The sequence below is a fragment of the Leuresthes tenuis genome, unplaced genomic scaffold (genome assembly GCF_036924035.1).
Source record: "Leuresthes tenuis unplaced genomic scaffold, fLeuTen1.0.hap1 SCAF_24, whole genome shotgun sequence".
Taxonomy (NCBI): domain Eukaryota; kingdom Metazoa; phylum Chordata; class Actinopteri; order Atheriniformes; family Atherinopsidae; genus Leuresthes; species Leuresthes tenuis.
Genome location: NW_027325378.1, coordinates 26,073,004 through 26,092,758, shown reverse-complemented (window position 1 = coordinate 26,092,758; position 19,755 = coordinate 26,073,004). Strand labels below are relative to the sequence as shown.

General features: G+C 41.9%; 1 protein-coding gene across 3 annotated transcripts in view; it reads left to right on the top strand.

The window, feature by feature from the left end:
• Positions 1-19,755, top strand: part of LOC140284726 (E3 ubiquitin-protein ligase HECW1) — a 78,777-nt gene that overhangs the window by 51,539 nt on the left and 7,483 nt on the right. For all 3 annotated transcript variants that reach the window (XM_072378696.1, XM_072378694.1, XM_072378695.1), the window contains 17 exons: positions 7,329-7,482; positions 8,868-8,947; positions 9,324-9,439; positions 9,646-9,831; positions 10,831-10,965; positions 11,518-11,632; positions 11,779-11,875; positions 12,235-12,318; positions 12,433-12,539; positions 13,666-13,780; positions 13,871-13,984; positions 14,414-14,566; positions 15,224-15,322; positions 16,134-16,263; positions 18,344-18,490; positions 18,569-18,683; positions 19,216-19,414. In XM_072378696.1, coding sequence (XP_072234797.1) covers positions 7,329-7,482; positions 8,868-8,947; positions 9,324-9,439; positions 9,646-9,831; positions 10,831-10,965; positions 11,518-11,632; positions 11,779-11,875; positions 12,235-12,318; positions 12,433-12,539; positions 13,666-13,780; positions 13,871-13,984; positions 14,414-14,566; positions 15,224-15,322; positions 16,134-16,263; positions 18,344-18,490; positions 18,569-18,683; positions 19,216-19,414 — 2,146 coding nt within the window. The remainder of the gene's footprint in view (positions 1-7,328; positions 7,483-8,867; positions 8,948-9,323; positions 9,440-9,645; positions 9,832-10,830; positions 10,966-11,517; positions 11,633-11,778; positions 11,876-12,234; positions 12,319-12,432; positions 12,540-13,665; positions 13,781-13,870; positions 13,985-14,413; positions 14,567-15,223; positions 15,323-16,133; positions 16,264-18,343; positions 18,491-18,568; positions 18,684-19,215; positions 19,415-19,755) is intronic.

Genomic DNA, 19,755 nt, shown 5'->3' with positions numbered 1-19,755 from the left:
ATGGAAATGAGTGTGTGTTATTTTGTGAACATGATGGATTTAATTCTATTGTCTGAGTTGTCAGTATGATTGGTGGGATCATTAAGATGTAGTGGTCCCACCAACCTTACTGTAAGACTATGTTAAAGGATAGCTTAATTGCAATGAATCTGCTTCTCTATCACTGAATGTTGGGCTGTGATTTTCAACATCTACATAAATATTAAAGTCACCAAGTACAATGACTTCATCTGTACTCAGCACAAACTGGGATAAAAACTCTGAGAATAAGGGCCAGGTGGTCGATACACAACAATAAACACAAGAGGTTTTTGTGATTTCCACTTTGAGTGGGAAAAACAGAGAATCAGAGATTCAAAAGAGCTAAAACTAATCTTGGGTCTAGGACTGATTAGTAACCCTGATCTGAAGATAGCTGCCACTCCTCCTCCTCTGTCTGTGGTTAGAGGAACGTGAACATTTGAATAGTCAGAGGGAGTTGATTCATTAATGCTAACATGATCCTCCTGCTGCAGCCAGGTTTCTGTAAGACAAAATATATCAATATGATGATCACAAATCAAATCATTCACTAACAGAGACTTCCAAAGGAGAGATCTAATATTCAGCAAACCACATTTAATAGTTTGATGTTTTTGTTCAGTTAAAGTTTTTGTTTTAATTTTTATTTTCACAAAAGGATTTGCTCCTTTTGTGTTTTTTGATTGAGGGGGGGGCAGCATCAGGTGGGAAGCCGCAGAGAAGTGTGTAAGACTACAACTCTGCATCCTGGTCTCAACCCTGGGTTGTCATGTTTTTGGATGACTAATAAATTCGTCCATATTTCTAGAAATGAGAGTCACTCCTTCCAAAGTAGGATGGATGCCGTCTCTCCTCATCAGACCAGGTTTTGTCCAGAAAGATTGCCAATTATCTATGTAGCCCACGTTGTTTGCTGGACACCATCTAGACAACCAGCAACTGAATGAGGACATATGACTAAACATGTCATCACTGGTCAGATTTGGCAGGGGTCCAGAGAAAACTACGGAGTCCGACATTGTTTTGGCAAAATTACACACCGATGCAACATTAATTTTAGTGACCTCCGATTGGCGTAACCAGGTGTCATTACCGCCGACGTGAATAACTATTTTACTGTATTTACGCTTATCCTGAGCCAGCAGTTTTAAATAGGATTCTATGTCGCCCGCTCTGGCCCCTGGAATGCATTTGACTATGGTCGCTGGTGTCGCTAATGCCACGTTTCTGACTATAGAGCTGCCAATTACTAGGGTTTTGTCCTCAGCGGGTGTGTCGCTGAGTGGGGAAAATCTATTTGAAACGTGGACAGGTTGATGGTGAACCACGGGCTTGACTTTAGGACTAAGACTCCTCTTCCTGACAGTCACCCAGCAACTCTGAGGTCCCGGCTGCTCAGGATTGGCTAGGGGACGACTAATGGAGCTTGCTGCTCCGCACTGGCTCAAGGGGCCTGGCTCACTGTCGGGTGGTTTTCCGAGCTTCCAATTCAGATAACCTCGCCTCCAAAACTACAAAAAGACTACATTTGTTACATGTACCATTACCACTAAAGGAGGCAGAGGACTAACAAAACATCTGAAACACAGAGCAGGTGAAAGCAGGAGATGGAGGAAGAGAACTGCCAGCCATGCTAAGCTGGAGAACCAGACACACCGCTAAAAAGTGAAAAATACAGATTAAAGATCTGTAAGAGTGTTAGAATATGCGAAGTATGCGATAGAGTTAACTATGCAAAATTTGTAAATTATAGGGATAAATAAGTAGTCCAAGAGGAGCAAAAAATTCCACAGTACAGAAACAAGGTAACAAGAAGTGATGCAATACGTCTTACCACAAAGCACAGCATTTGGCTTGAATTGGACTATATTATTTAAGTGCTTTGATATGACATTTGTTGTAATTTGGTGCTATATGAATAAATAAAATAAACTGAAATGCGTGTTAAGACCAAGATTCATGGTGACCCCCGAGCCACCCCCTCCCCATCCCATCCATACTTAAGGCAGCAAACATCGCCAATAAAACCGATGATTAATGTCCTGTTACTTTGACTAATTTACATTGCAGTGTGCGTTGAGAGTCCGGCCTTTGTGTGCTACAACTAATGATGTGTTCCAGTTGTGCACGGATGCTGGAATTTCCTAGATCCAAGTCAGATTTTTAATCTGAACCCCATGTGAAGTCGGATCCAGCTCAGACAGTCGGATGAATCTTACCAGCCCTACATAGAATTCATGCTATCTGCTACTCATGTAAACAGTAGTTAAATGCTTTTTTGTATGTTTGTAAGGCTGAGATGCGCTGAGAGTACTCAACTTTGGGGTCACATTGTTCCGAGCTCCAAGTTCCAAGTTTCATTATAAATGAACGCACCAAAGGGACTACTGTCACTCCCCAGGGTCCGAGAGAGGAATGTGTTGCTGCACAATGTCAATGACTGAGCGGATGATTTTAACTCAAGAAAGGAAGAAACAAAATGAAGAAAAAAAAAACAATCAGAGCGTTTTTTCTAAAAACAAACCATGTAAGTAGGCTATCCTACGCCTGTTGCCTGTTGACCTTCCCACAAATCGATACAAATCTTTGTAATGTTGAGTAGCCTTCTAGAAAATAAATTTGTTTGGCTGCACTATAGGGAATTCCTAATAGTACCACTAAAGTAATTTAAAATGTGAGTTTCATTGACAGTATGCATACTTATTTTTATTTTCAAAAATATGTTGTGGTTTCCACTTCTGAGTTCACACACAAACGTTGAAATAAAACGTATTTTGCGTAAAACATGAGGTTTTGGTGGATGATTGGTATTCCAGACAGTTTCATAATGTATGTCTGGTGTTAATCAGGTAGGTCTTTGTTTCATAATGTTCAATGTTGTTTTTCCATGATTTCAAATAATTCTACAATGGCTTTTTAGTGCAAACTCATAGGGTATTACAAAGGTAACCACTTGAGTGCAAGTTAATGCCCAAATCACTCAAAAATAACTTATTAACTTAACTTAGCTTATAACTTGTAGCTTAGCTTGATCCCCCCAGTTCAAAAATCCCATCTGCGCCCCTGTCTCCATGAGTTTTGTTTTTCGCCGCACATTTCATCCTCTGCATAAGTCACTACACACAATAATATTTTTACCTGTAAAGAAATCTAGTGTAAGCTTGTCAACTTTTTGTGAATTTTAAATCATTTTTGGGAATTGAAGTTCACCTCAACATCTTAATGATCCCTCCAATCATACTGACAAACAAACCAACTCCAACACTCAGGTGAACGCACCTACAGTTGTGTTATTTTTGATGGTGAAGTCTCAATATCAAACCTCCACCTCCTTTGCAACGAGAAGGGCCCAGTGGAGAAGGGAGACCTACAACTTTCCAGGCACCTTGAAAGTCCACAGAAATTCATTCAGCTGATTACCGAGGAAGGCCCAGAGACAGCGAACTCAAGAGAGACCCGCCTCCACCAAACTTTACACTTGGCACAATGCAGTCAGAGAAGCGGTTGCCGTTCTCCTGGCAACCGCCAAACCCAGGCTCATCCATCAGATTGCCAGATGGAGAAGTGTGATTCAGCAATCCAGAAAACGCATCTCCACTGCTCTAGAGTCCAGTGGTGGTGTGCTTTACACCACTGCATTCAACGCTTTGCATTGCAGTTGATTATGTATGGCTTGGATGCAACTGGTCGGCCATGGAAACCCATTCCATGAAGCTCTCTATGTACTGTTCTTGAGCTAATCTGAAGGCCACATAAAGTTTGGGGGTCTGCAGCGATTGACTCTGCAGAAAGTTGGCAACCTCTGTGCACTATGCGCCTCAGCATCTGCTGACCCCGCTCTGTCATTTTACGTGGCCAACCACTTCGTGGTTGAGTTGGATTCCAACGTGGCTGTCATTCCAAATTGACAGTTGACTGTGGAATATTTTGTAGCGAAGAAATTTCTCAACTGGACTTGTTGCACAGGTGGCATCCTATCGGTACCATGCTGGAATTCACTGAGCTCCTGAGAGCGACCCATTCTTTCACAGATGTTTGTAGAAGCAGTCTGCATGCCTAGGTGCTTGAAGTTATACACCTGTGACCATGGAAGTGACTGGAACACCTGAATTTAATCATTTGGATGGGTGAGTGAATACTTTTGGCAATATAGTGCATATTTAACAAGCCGCTGTTGAATGGTTCTGTACGTAATTTCGGTGAATTCAAATGAAAACTCATGAAGTAGCACTGTGAGACTGATTAAGATTAATGAAAAAAAAATTTCTGCCGAAGGATGGTGCCCCTATTATTGAGGATTATCTAATTCAATAGTGAAAACGCTACAACATCTGTTCTTAACAAGTATTGTAATCGCCCCTCCTTCACCTCTCTGTCTGCAGTCTATCTGCCTGTATAGTCTTAAAGCTGAATAGAAAGGTTTCAGAGTTGTTTCTGCAGCCGTGTCTTATTGAAATAAATATTGACTTCCTGATATTCTTCCACATCCAAGCTTGTCCATTTTATCTGCCTGTAATCTCACACTTCCCATGATGATCGAGGGGAAAAAAGTGTTTAAACTTTCTCCTCCACTTCCTTCCTCCTATTTTTTCCATTTTTTCCTGCTCTTGATCCAGAACATCTCCTCTTCAGCCAGTCTGTTTTGGGGTCTTATTCCAGGCATTACTTGGGCTCTGTAAAGCTCATCCAACTGTTACAACATGCAAACAGTTTTCCCGTTGCCGTGGTTATGCATCATAATAAGTGTAAAAGAGTTTTAAAAAAAAGGGACACAAAAAGTGTTTTCACAAAAGAGAAGCTCATAAGAACATCTAAAAAATCCTCCCGATCCTCCCAGTCTCACCCCTGGCTTAATGATACTCTCCGAGCGTTGCGCACCAATCTCAGAGCTGCCGAAAGGAAATGGCAAAAGTCAAAAGATCCGGCAGATCTAGCTAAATTCCAGGTGCTACTGTCATCATTCGCATCCAGTGTCACTGATGCAAAAAAGTCTTTCTACATCAACAAGATTCATAGTACTACTGACACCCGGAAACTTTTTTCCACCTTCAAAACTCTACTTAATCCTCCGCCTCTGCCACCTGCTACCAATCTAACAGCAGACACCTTCCCCTCATTTTTTACTGACAAAGTGGCAGCTATAAGCAAACAGTTTACCAAACCTGTTACCACAAAATCTGCATGCAGAAGTCCTACTGCATCATTTACCCCTCTGACTCAGAGCAGTGTGTCTAAACTTCTCACATGTAGCCGTCCTACTACATGCCCGCTGGACCCCGTTCCTACTAATCTTCTCCAATCCATTGCTCCTACTGTAACTGCAGCAGTCACGCATGTGATTAATGCTTCACTGACATCGGGCACATTTCCTACCGCTTTCAAACAAGCTCAAGTTACACCACTGCTCAAGAAACCTTCCCTCCCTCCAACTCATGTGGAGAATTATCGGCCGGTCTCTCTCCTCCCGTTTCTGTCTAAAATCATTGAAAGGGCGGTCTTTAAGCAGGTCAACGATTATCTCTCTCATAACAACCTCCTTGACCCAAACCAATCTGGGTTTAAAAGTGGACACTCCACCGAAACGGCTCTGTTAGCTGTGACAGAAGCCTTAAAAGAAGCCAGAGCGACAGCTAAGTCCTCTGTACTTATCCTGCTCGACGTATCGGCTGCATTTGACACTGTCAACCACAGTATTCTTTTGTCCATGCTCTCAAGCATGGGCATCACAGGGAGAGCACACTCCTGGTTTGAATCGTACCTCACTGGTCGGTCCTTCAAAGTATCCTGGCTTGGTCACACTTCTGCAGCGCACCACCTTGCCATAGGGGTCCCCCAAGGCTCAGTATTGGGACCTCTTCTCTTTGCCATATACACCAACTCACTGGGACAGATCATCCGATCACATGGCTTCTCATACCAATGTTATGCTGATGATACCCAGCTCTATCTGTCATTCCCACCTGATGACCACACGGTCTCAGCACGAATCTCAGACATATCAGACAACGCTCTGACATATCAGCATGGATGAAAGCCCATCATCTCCAACTTAACCTCCCAAAAACTGAACTGCTTGTCTTTCCAGCCAAACCAACCACACAACACAGCATCTGCATCCAAACCGAATCCCTATCTCTTGCTCCATCAAAGGTTGCTAGAAACTTGGGTGTCATGATTGATGACCAACTAACCTTCAAAGATCACGTTACCTCGGTTGCTCGTTCATGCCGCTTTGCATTACTAAACATAAGAAAGATCAGACCATACCTGACCCAACATGCCACCCAGCTCCTGGTGCAGGCCATGGTCATCTCCCGCCTTGACTACTGCAACGCTCTCATAACTGGTCTCCCAGCTTGTGCTGTGAAACCTCTGCAGATGGTCCAGAACACGGCGGCGCGTCTGGTCTTCAATCAGCCTAAAAGAGCACACGTCACCCCTCTGTTCATTGAACTCCACTGGCTACCCTTAGCCGCCTGCATCAAATTCAAGTCACTGATGTTAGCCTACAAAGTGCTTAATGGGGAACGGCTCCCATCTACTTGAATGCTCTTGCAAAGGCTTATGTCACAACTCGGTCCCTCCGTTCGTCCCAGGATTGTCGTCTAGCAGTGCCTACACCACGCCTAAGACAATCCAAACTCTTTTCATGTGTCGTCCCACGATGGTGGAATGACCTACCGAGCGCTACCAGAACAGGGGCGTCCCTGTCTGTCTTCAAGAAGCTCTTGAAAACCCAGCTCTTCAGAGAGCATCTCCTATCCTAGCACTTACCTTGTACTTCCCTACCCCCCTCTATAATAACATAGTTAGACTATTGTTATTATTGTTATTGTTAGATTTATATAGCTTGTTAAATCTTCATTTGTAAGTCGCTTTGGATAAAAGCGTCTGCTAAATACATAAACATCAACATAAACACAAAAAAGATGTCAAGATATGTTCACAGCTACTGCAGCAGGGCTGCCAGTAGCTGGTGCCAACATAAGCATGGAGATGTGGATACTATTGTCCAGAGTGAGCGATCATGAAAGATTGGTTGACATTTTACTTGTACAAGTTGTTGTTTTAGCTTTGACATACTATGATGATCAAATATGTTAATTAGTCATAAGTGCTGAATGTACCTCCGTAGCTGGGTTTTATATTATGTGGATTCTTTTGGGGACTGTGAAAAAGTCCATTTCTATATGTCTTCAGGATTAATGATATTTATGAACAGGAATGTTTCAATCCAGCTGACACACTGTTAACAGGGGTACAGGACAGTAATGTGGCTCATTCTCCACCACCCTCTGTTACCACAGACTGGGAAGCTCGTATTGATAGCCATGGCAGAGTTTTCTATGTGGACCACGTCAACCGGACCACAACGTGGCAGCGGCCAAGCCACAGCGGCAAGTGTAGCCATGGCATTCCCCGTTCAGGTTCTACCCAGCAGATGGAGCAGCTCAACCGGAGGTGAGCCCAGACAGGAATGCCTTTTTAGAAACCTCCAACTGTCATACTGAAAAAACAGATTTCATTGCAAGCAGAAATTTTAAAGTTTCTTTATTATCTTATGAAATGAGAAAATTTTGTCAACAAAATATGCATAAAGTAAAAAATTGAAATTATTTTCATTAATTGGTATACGTGAGGCTCCATCAGTCAATGAACAATCATGAGTCCTATTTTTTTAAACTTGAGAATCTGTATAAAATTGTACCTGCAAAAAGACCACATCTGTAATATGGAATAACTGTGGTAAGTATACCAGTTTCCATGTTTTTAGGGTAAGGCAAGGCAAGGAAAGTTTAATTGTATTGCACAATTCAACAACAAGGTGATTCAAAGTGCTTTACAGAGACATTAAAACAGAGGAAATAAAAAGCAGGATTTAAAATCTAAACAGAAAAGAACAATAAGATTAAATAAAAATTCAATAAAATTATATGAAAGATAAGATGAAATAAACTAAATAAATAAAAATGTAAATGATGATAAAATCAGAAGTTAAAATATGTTTACATTTTGAAACTCAAGCTTATTTGGAGCTTTATTCAAATGCAGCTGAAAATAGATGTCTTCAACCTGGACTTAAATACACTGAGTGTTTCAGGCTTTCTGGGAGTTTGTTCCATAGAAGCCGAATGCAGCTTCTCCATGTCTGGTTCTGACTCTGGGAACTGATAAAAAAACGGATCCAGATGACCTGAGGGGTCTGGAAGGTTCATACTGGGTCAGGAGGTCACTGATGTATTTTGGTCCATGACCATTCAGAGTTTTATAGACCAGCATCAGAACTTTAACTGATTTCTTAACAGTGAAATTGCAATGACCTAACAAAAAAGCATGCCTTCCTGAGCAGAGGGAGTTTCCCAGTTGGGATGTATATGTCCAGTCTTAGTCTTAGTTTGAAGATTAGTGTTAGCTCATAAGTCTCACAAATATAATTACAAATAGAAGTTTTCATTGAATTCACTGCATAGCAAAATGATATTCAGAAACATTTTAGATTATGCAACTTAAAAAAACTTAAATAAATGGAAGTGACTTCAATAAAATGCTTCAAAATACACTAGTCTGAGTCCAAGTGTTGTAAATTCTTTTGCTGGATTAGGCTGACACCTGGTGTCTGGAAAGAGAACATAAACCATCACCCTATGATTATAAAGCATATTGTTTGCAAAGAAGTGTAATCCGCTGCAGTGAAAGCACTAATTAGATATATGCAGGGTATTAACATTACACAAGTATCCTGCTGTGAATCTTAGAAACAGTGAGTTTTGTTTCCTTACAATCCATTTCTGCAAGTGAAGGTTCTTTATTCTTTACATCTCGACATGCTGTTATTCATCATGCAGGTACCAGAACATCCAGAGGACCATGGCCACAGAGGAGGATGGTGGGAGTCGGAGTTCAGATGGGGACTCTGCTCAGACAGGTACAGCACTGAGAGCCCTCACAGCTTAAAATCACACCACCAGCCCTCTTTCATATCAACAACACATCAAAGACATCATTCCCGTGTGGAGTTTTTTCTCTGCTGAGTTTTGGGCCACTGAGTTGTTTTATCGTTTTTATCTTCTTTTTTTTATATACCTCTGACATTTTCAGCTCTGTTGTCTGATGCAAAACTTTGTAACCATGCAATATGATCTAAAATCTTATAGGATGTTCATCATGATCATATGATATATGAAGTTATGGTACCTTCACCTTAGTCTTAAATTTGCAGTTATTGAGTAAATGTTCTTAGTTACGTTCTACTGCTGTGTGCAGGTTCAGTTTGTCTCCAACAAACTGTTGTCTGTATGCAGGCTCTTCCTCCCCTGCTTCCCCCATCAATCACCAGAAGATCAGCCATCTCCTCCAGTCACCTGCTGTAAAGTTTATCACACACCCAGAGTTTTTTACAGTGTTGCACAGCAACTATGTAAGTGCTGCTCACATACAGACACGTTACACTGCCAACGTGCTGCATATTGTGCTGTTTTTAAACCTTATTGTTGTTTTATATCAGACATATTTACTGTAACATTTGTATACTTGGGGCTACAGAACATATGGTGTAGAATGTTCCTCCTGCACAAACACAATGAATAACACACGCACACTGTTGATGGGCCTGTCTCTCCACAGGCAGCCTATCGTATGTTCACCAGCAGCAGCTGTGTGAAACACATGATCCTGAAGGTGCGCCGTGATGCCAGAAACTTTGAACGCTACCAACACAACAGGGACTTGGTGGTTTTCCTAAATAAGTTTGCAGACACACAGCTGGAGCTGCCCAGAGGCTGGGAGATCAAGACTGACCCTCAGGGAAAGGTAGGACGCCTCATACACATAGACTAATAACTGATAGTCGGTGCTGTGCCATGCCAGCAAAGCAAAATTAAGACAAGGACAGAACCCTGATTGTCATGGACAGTTATTTGAAGCTTTGGGTGGAAAGTTGTATGATGACCAGAGGTCAGTTATATCATGCTTTGCTGAAGCTACATTCTGAAAATACATTTTCATAACAACTGCCTTTGTAAACAAGTAAAGCACGTCAACATCATGGTTGCTGGCTTGAAATGTGTATATTAACAGAAACTACACAAAGCAGTGACTATGTTTGGAGGGAGTCCATCATCCAGTTGCAGAGCTCAGTTTGCTCTAAAGTCTGTTGTGGAGATGGTTCTGAATGCTGAGCAGAAATCAACCAGCAGCATTCTGATGTAAGAACTGTTATTTGCATGGTGTGAAGCAGTAGCGATGAAGGTTTGTATTAATGTTCAAAAGTAAACCCAGGATTTGGTTACTGACTGGATTTGAATGCATTTCAAAGTAAATAGGTGGGGGCTCTGAACTTCTGCTGAACTAAATGGTTTATTTTAGTGAGAGAATGTCTCTGTTTGTACTGTTTTAATTAAGAAATGATTTTTTCCAGTGATAACAGCTTTATTGTTGAACATTTGTGACTGTAGAATGGAAGGGCATGTCACATAGTTCATGCCAGCAGCAGATTAGCAGGTGGAGCAGCAGGTAGAGGTGCAGAGTGTATCATCTGTTGCACTCAGTCGCCGCTGTTTTCTGTAATACATTTTTAATCTGAGGGTACTCCTCATTGTAAAGTCAAGAACTCTGAGTATTATAGGGAGAAAGCCATTCTCTCATGAACAGCACTCGATGACAAACTCATTTAAAACAAAGAACCGTACAACAGAGCCAGTCTATGTAATCGTCTGCCTCAAACAAATTAATTCTGTCATCACAGATCATTTCAGATCTGTTTTCTACGATGCATGCTGTATTATTTCAGACATTTCTTCTGTCTTGTAGTCTTTCTTTGTGGATCACAACAGTCGAGCGACAACTTTCATCGACCCTCGGATTCCACTGCAGAGCGGCCGGCTGCCTGGTCACCTCGCCCACAGGCAGCACCTGCAGAGACTACGCAGCTACAGCGCCGGAGAGGTACTCAACCTTACCTGTAACGTCCCTCATGAGTAAAAATTGTTCCTTTAATACCAAAGTGCTGTTAGATTGTAAAAGGCCGCTCAGTTACTGTTTCTGCTGATGCTCCCCACATGCTGTGCTTTTTATATATAAATCATTTTTGTGTGTGTGTTCAGTGGGGTGGAACGATGCTGTAGAACTGGTTTAAAAAGTGCAAAAAGACAGTATGGCTAAAACTGTGTTTATCTGAAGGAATTGTCACACTTGTTCTTGGCGAGAGTGAAGTGAAATGAAAATCACCACAGCTCAGCTTGGTTGAAATGGCTGGTAGCAAGGGAACAGCTCTGGTCAAATGTGAAAAAAAATACAGTACAATACAGCACTTCTACCTCACTGCTTAAAATGTTGTATATATTATTCATATTTGGCTACAGTAGTTTGTTTTTAGTACAGAGGTAAAAATAAAAGGATAATTTAAGGGAATATTAAGCTATGAGGAAACCCTTGCTTTTTGAGGGATTTGAAACAACAGCTGCCAGTTTGTGAAATGTGAACTGCTGGTGTTCTCAGGCATCTGACGTATCCAGGAGTCGTGGGGCTTCTCTGATGACCCGGCCTGGAAACAGCCTGGTAGCAGCCATTCGAAGCCAGCATCATGCTGACCCACAACAGCTGGCTGTTCCATGTAGGCACTGTCATTTCATCTCTTCATTGTTTTCAGACCCGTACTTATCACTTAGAAAAGTCATTCAGTGAATATATCTGCATCCTTCTCTGCAAATTTATTTTAACACTTATCTGTACAAATCTTCTCTTTATATCTCCCTCCAGCTTACAATGACAAGATTGTAGCGTTCCTTCGACAACCCAACATATTTGACATGCTGCAGGAGCGACAGCCCAGCCTGAGCAGAAACCACGCTCTGAGGTAGGCCTCTTTCTGTTCTGGTGACATTAAGTACCTGTGAAAGACACCAGTGAACCACAATCAGTGAAAAGCCATGGACAGAGGCGTAAATCCTTCACTACAAAGTTTTGATGATGTCCCTTTGCATCATAAGCACAACACAGAGTTCTAGATAAATATGTTCATATCTTTAAATGCTATGATTAAAAAAATCCCATGACTTTAAAATGAAGGAAACCCTTTTCCCGAAGAAGTTTCAATAAAAGAATGCCTGAGTTGGAAATATGTTTGACGGAGAAGTGGTGGGTCAACCCAAGAAGAAAGTTGGGAAGAAAAACAGCTTAGAAAAGTAATTTAGTGAATACGTATTCACTGTACAGGGAGAAGATCCACTACATCCGGACAGAAGGTACTCAGGGGGTGGAGAAGCTGTCATGTGATGCAGACCTGGTCATCCTGTTAAGGTACACTGATTGGAACTTTAAATCTTCTGTTGACCCTTTGTCTACCTTCACATCAAGAGTTATGTTTTAAATTGGTATAGAAAACTAATATCCGTTCTGCTTCTGTCTTTGCAGTTTGTTTGAGGAGGAAATCATGTCTTATGTTCCTCCTCACCCCATCCACCCTGGCTTCAGCTTCTCTCCTCGATGCTCACCTGCCTCCTCCCCACAGAACTCTCCAGGTAGGTTTAGCATCTGACAGTGTACTCAGACTGTATGTAGGCAGAGTATTTTTGTTCATCGCAAAGCTTTTTTAGCACTGCTATTGACAGTGGCAATTAGACCATCACAGAAAGCAATCATCACTGTTTGACAGAACCTGCTGTGTTAGGCTGCACTAACATCTTCTTAATGAACTCCAGTAGACCTCAAGCAGGCTACAAGTGTGCGTGTGTGGGGGGATGTGCACGCTATTGATGGGAAGTTCTATAAAAGGAAAGTGGGTCACAGCAGGGAAGCTTAGCCTGTAACTGTCCGTCATTTATGTTGTGTGTTATTGTCTTTGTGCAAACGTGACCTAGTTAAAAAAAATACAAGGCATGGCCATCATGAAGACGTGCTCTGATCTGAAACCACAGGGCCAGCTGGAGAAAAACCTATTATGCTAAACAGACTGTTTGACCAAGAGTCTCCTCTCTGTTGCCTGCGGTCATAGTGAGTGTTGGCATGCAGTGTGTACAAGAAATGAAGCTGTACAGCTATTTACAGTATGACTCTACTCCACTGTGAAACCAAAGACTGTCTGGATTGTTTCCACTGGGCATCAACACTTAACATTCAACATACATTTTAATATGTTTAATAGTAACAACTAGTTTTTACTGGTAATGAAATAGAGTTGAGGATCAAGACAGGAAACAAAAGTGTTAATTCAGAGAACACCATTGTTTTTAGAGATAATGTATTTGATGAATTACATAAATGTGAAGCATGCTGTTCAAAGGCATGACATCTGACTTTTGGCTTGAGGGTCAGTGGTCATGCTGTCACTCTTTTTTTCCCTTTTACAAATGTTGGAAAATTCTTCATGCACAATATGAAACGGGTATTGAGAAGACCTGATCTGCAATATTTCAAACTATTAGTCGACTAATTCTATATATAAAGAAGAGGCCAAAAGTACTTTCACTTGTTGTTATCATGTTATGATTTCAAAATTGCTTTCCTTTCATCAGTTCTGTTACTGACTGTAAGTCCTCTAAATGAGCTTACAGCCCATCACCATTAGCTAATAATTGTTTGTCCTGTTTGTCAAACAAAAGCTTTTTTTGTTTGTGTGTGTGTGTGTGTGCATGCGCACACATGCAGGCTTACAGAGGGCCAGGGCTCCAGCTCCTTACCGCAGAGATTTTGAAGCCAAACTCCGAAACTTCTACAGGAAACTAGAAGCTAAAGGCTACGGGCAAGGACCAGGCAAGATCAAGTAAGACTGGAGACTCATTATAACCTCAAAATAAACGGAAACGCTAATAGAGCAAAGTAACATTTGTGTTTGGTGTCCTGGTTTTTACAGGTTGCTAATCAGGAGAGAACACCTGTTGGAAGGAACCTTTAACCAGGTGATGGCATATTCCCGCAAAGAGCTGCAGAGGAACAAACTCTACGTCACCTTCCTGGGAGAGGAAGGGTAAAACACACACTTGCAGGGACTGTGCCACATCTAAATGCGTTGCTCTACAGTGCCGTTGTCACAAGTTTTCAAATCCCAACTCTGTGAGATTGAAACTGTCAGTATGGTCTCAAAGTGAGAAATAAACAGTGGCAGAGGTGTCATATGCATTACTCAGTGAATTTGTGCCCATCTTGGGTTTATCATCACTGACTCGAGTAAACATCTGACCTTGTTCATGCCAAAAAAGATCACATTCCAGCCATGCTGCTGCTGCTGTGTATCTGTGAGATCAAGTTTGTCGGGTAATGATGAGTTGGTCCCAATGGTTGTTTTTAATTTGATAAATGATTACTGTATTTAAAGTAGAAATACTTTTAAACAGCCTTCCACATCCTTGTGAACTGAATAAAAATGTCTCTTGTTTCTGTATTCTTGTCTCTTCAGATTAGATTACAGTGGTCCTTCCAGAGAGTTCTTCTTCCTCCTGTCCCAGGAGCTCTTTAACCCATATTACGGCCTATTTGAATACTCTGCAAATGACACATATACTGTTCAGATCAGCCCTATGTCAGCATTTGTTGAGAACCATCTCGAATGGTAAGCCATACACACATGCATAACAAAAGACTGTTTTTAAGGAAGATTACAATTTTTATCAGTGTTTTGACTGTAAAACCTGGGAGCATACACTAAAAGTTGTAAACCTCTAGTTGGGTCCACCAGTTTTCACTGTACAATTTCTGCTGTTTCCAAGAAACTGACACAAGTATGCTATATTTCTGACTCAGTCTGTTGTTATTAACTGCTGTAAGAACATTTAACACCAAATAGATTTTACAAGAAACTATCCCATGATGCTCAGTCAAAGAGGATAGTCTGTGACCGTGCAGTATCTCCTCTCAGAGGAAAGAGCTGCTGGTGCCACTGGGATATACAGCCTCAACATTAAAAGCATCAAAGCCTAACATTGTGTAGGTCCATCACTTCATGGCATTTGAGAGTGCACCTGCTCAAGCAGTTAAACAATCAGATGAATGCTGTGACCAAGTTTTTCCAGCAGGACGTCATTTCAAAACGATCAGTGTTATTGACTTCAGCTGTCTGTGGTTTTGTTACAGTGGTCTAAACTGCAACACCTGAAGCTAAATGGATGATAATACCACAGCGTGAAATAAGTGAAGAACAGTGTCGTTTGGGTGTCAATGTTTTATTTAAGTGATTCTAAAGCGTGTGTGTGTGTGTGTGTGTGTTCAGGTTCCGTTTCAGTGGTCGTATTCTGGGCTTGGCTCTGATCCATCAGTACCTGTTGGATGCTTTCTTTACCAGACCCTTCTACAAGGCTCTGCTCAGACTGTGAGTGCACACCTAAAGACTCATTATTTTCGCATTTACTTCCACAGTTTCATGTCAGGGTTTGAAAACTTCTTCAAACTTGTATTCTGTACAAGTTTTTCTGGCAGCTGTAGTTCATGAGGAAGAGCAGTCATCTGCCAATCAGAAGGTCAGTGGTTCAACTCTAGCTTCCCCGCCACATGTCGAAGCATCCTTGGGCAAGACATTGAGCCCCACGTTGCCTACCGATGCATCCATCGGTGTATGAGTGTGTGTGAATTGGTAGGAAGCACATAGTTATGCACAGACTAAGATGTGCTGTATGGGTGAATGTGGCATGTAGTGTTGGGAACGCATTGAATGGTCAGCTAAACTAGAAAAGTGCTTTACACTTTATTCTGGTAGCTGGTGTGGCTCTTTACATATATTTCAGTTATTCAACTAAATTCCAAACATTAAATCTGAAAGTGACATAACATATTTTATGCCTGTTCTGTTAAAGTTAAGACAACAGTTTGTTGTGGGAACAAAACTGACAGCGCAGTTTGTCTTTTTTGTTGTAACTTGCTGCACTAATGCTGCCAGTGCTTTGGTTTTCAGTTAGACAAATGTTATGGTATTAATCCTAAAATGTGTTCAGTGCATAATTTCCTTGAATATCAGATTGTTTTAGAGGGTATGAAAACATCTGTTACAAAATTTAAGTTTTCTTGTCCTTCTCTTTACTTGTTATTTCAAAGAAACTGACATGGAACTGAGTGAGTCCACAGATTTCTGCATTAGCACCGTGTGGCTTTGTGGGTTGGAAATGTGATCTCTGTGTGCGGTACAGGCCGACGGATCTGTCAGATCTGGAGTACCTAGATGAGGAGTTCCACCAGTCTCTGCAGTGGATGAAAGACAACGACATCACTGACATCCTGGACCTAACCTTCACTGTGAATGAGGAGGTCTTTGGCCAGGTCAGCATGAGTGTGTGTCACTGTGCATGACAGCCTCAGCCACACTGTGAAGTATAGTATATACAGTGCCTAAAAGGGGACATGACATGATCATTTCTACTCTAATTCTAAATCTTGGGTACCTCTAGATTAGCGTTACACATTTCATACCTCAAAATAGTTTGTAATTAGTTCACAACCAGGGAGAGCGTTCTCTGGGGGGGGGTTAAAGTGTCTTGCGATTGGTTGAATTCCTGAAAACTTGCTGAGAGAGGGGTTCATGAGTGTTTCGTGAACGTATACTACTACAGCTGCCAGCTACAACAACACCTAAACGAGACAACACCTTGAGAGAAAAAAAAAACACGCTTTAGGCACAAAGACACATGAAATCCAGCTGTTCATGTTGAGCCAGAATAAGAGCTTGATCATAAAGGTGAGCAGTCACAACAAAGATTACAGCAGGATGTCTGTTTGCTAAATGTGCTCAGCACCTGATAGTGTGAGTAACTCAGTTTTTCTGAGTGGTTGTTGAAGCAACAAGTAGATACGTTCAGAAGTACCGTTAGCCCCCTTAGATACCCTTCCAAAATGCAGAAACTGACAAAGACACTAAAAACAGTTTGAGTTGAAGTAGGTTGTGGGCAGGTCCGCGGTGGTCCGGGTCCAGACGGGAAACGCTAAGGGAGATGAAAAAACGTGAGAGGGGAGCTCATCTGTGTTAATTCTCTTAGCTTACAGGGTATCCAGAATGTCCAAGTTAGGAGAGGCAGGTTGCAGGCTGGAGTGTGTAGTTTAGGACCGGCGGGACGAGCAGGCAGTAGGCAACAGATAGCTTGGCAGCACAGGTACGAGGCAACAGAATCCGCTGTATGCGAGGACCGCCTTGGTGACCGGGCATGAGGAAACACATGCTGTGGCAAAGCTGGGAAACAAGGAACAAAGTTAGTAACGATAGCTCCAGCTTAAAGCACCCACGCAGGAATGGCCATCTTTACCACTAAGGTAGTGTGAAAATCTGGTGGAGACTGGTTCTCCTGCACCTCCTTTTGAGGCCAGCTCCTAATGAAGGCAGATGGATCTGCCTTTGGTGTGCCTGCAGGAGCAACACAGACTCGACCCCGCACAGGAAAAACACACACCAAAACAACACAACCATGACATGTTTATTATAAAATCTGATCATAAGTCTAATGCCAACACAACACACACATTTGAAACAGTTTCTCTTATTGCATGTGGTTCAGACTTGTGCCCTATTAGTGCTGAAATAACCTCGACTTTTACCTTACTGGGTCTTGTTCATAAAATTGTCCTCTATGAAGTGTAGTGAAAAAATCCAAAACTTTTCCCGACTTTGTTGCTGGCCAAGATTAACAAATCACATCCAGTGGTCGAAGATTACTGGGTCTCCAGGGAAGCTGAAAATAGTCAACTTGTCCTCTCAACCAAAAACACATTTTCTCAAAGAAATATTTGAAGCAAACACAAAGTTCCGTGCTCTAAAAGTTCTAGTGGATTACTCATTCCTTGTGCTAACTTCTGCTTTTAATGTGCTCGTGGTGGATAGCGTGCACACTCTAGCTGCCATGACCACACACTGCCTGGAGAATTTCACCATAACAGGAAATCCTTTTCAGTCTATGTGAGTTGAAAAGGTTGTAGAAAAAACTTCTTGCATTCAAAGTTGGAGCCCACTGTATAAAACGAATTCCTTCTGCATGAAAATCCTAAAGCATCCATAGACCTCTTTTTTTTAACTTTGGGTGTGGTTTAGGATGATAATACAACATTCTAACACTGCAGATAAACCAGAAAACATGAACAAAAGCATGCAATGGGACCTTTAACTGAATATTTTTCGAGTGCACTGTAGTAGGATGTAATCTGAGCGTCTGTTGATATTTGATCAGCACAACCTTAGTGAATTTTTTCCACTGTGATTGATGTGAAAAATAGGAACATACATGGAACAGATGCTCACAGCCTCAACACATTGCTAGTTTTTTTTTTCTAACATTTTTTATTTAATATGAAAAAAATATACTGACCTCGCTAAATTTAGCTTTTATTGACCAACACTCTTAAACTGTGTTGCCAGGTGACAGAGCGGGAGCTGAAGTCTGGCGGCTCCAACCTGCAGGTGACTGAGAAGAACAAGAAGGATTACATCGAGCGGATGGCCAAATGGAGGGTGGAGAGAGGGGTGGTGCAGCAGACTGAGGCGCTGGTCAGAGGTTTCTATGAGGTACATATGTCAGTTCTTATATGGTTTAGAATGGTTTGAAAGCCACCAAATTAAAATAACTCAATGTCTCCCACACAGGTGGTGGACTCCAGGCTGGTGTCAGTATTTGATGCACGGGAGCTGGAGCTGGTCATTGCTGGGACTGTAGAGATCGACCTCGGTGACTGGAGAACCAACACAGAGTACAGAGGAGGTGTGTGTCAGACTGCACCTCAACACCTCACCTGTTGTTTTGGTACAGCATGCTGCTAGCTTTAGCTTCCTGTTGACAGACAGGAGAGTGGTACTGATCTAAGCATCTCCCTCTCAATATAAGGAAATTCAACTGATAATTAATTATTTTATTTAATTGCTCTCTCTGGGTCGGGAATGAGATCCTTCCCCAAGTGGAGGAGTTCAAGTATCTCAGGGTCTTGTTCACGAGTGAGGGACGAATGGAGGGTGAGATTGACGGGCGGATCGATGCAGCGTCTGGAGTGTTGCGGGCTCTGCACCGACCCGTCTTTGTGATGAAGGAGCTGAGCCAGAAGGCGAAGCTCTCTATTTACCGGTCAATCTACGTTCCTGTCCTCACCTATGGTCACAAGCTGTGGGTAGTGACCGAAAGAACGAGATCGCGAATACAAGCGGTATGGATGGATGGATGGATAATTAACATGCAGTTTTTATTTGTTTATGATTATCATGCCACATGAACATAAACCGACTGCCCAACACTACTGTAGGTTACCATGACGGCCACATAGTGATGCGGTGGTTCTGGGCAGCTGTGGAGAGGTTCAACAATGAGCAGCGTCTCCGCCTGTTGCAGTTTGTCACAGGGACATCCAGTGTTCCCTATGAAGGTTTTGCCGCCCTGCGAGGATCCAACGGCCTCCGGCGCTTCTGCATCGAGAAGTGGGGCAAAGTCACATCACTACCCAGGTATCTCAACTTGTACTGCTCTTGCATATTTTTTTACAGTCAGTAAAAACTGCATTTTAATATTTTAATTGTTTTCTCCAAATTGCTCCATTTACTATCATACAAAACCAAAAGAGCAATTAAATGTCCTAACTGAGACACCTGAAAATATTTAGTCACAGTCTTGAATAGACAGCTTAATTTTGAATCCAGCTCCTTCACACAACCAGTTCAGCTAAAAAGAAAAAAATAAACTTTTAGATTTCACAGATCTGCTCTCAGATTGAAGATTTCTATGAAGTTAATGCACTTTTTTAACAAGTTAGCTCAATTTCAAGAAGTTTTACTAAAATGTATGAGAT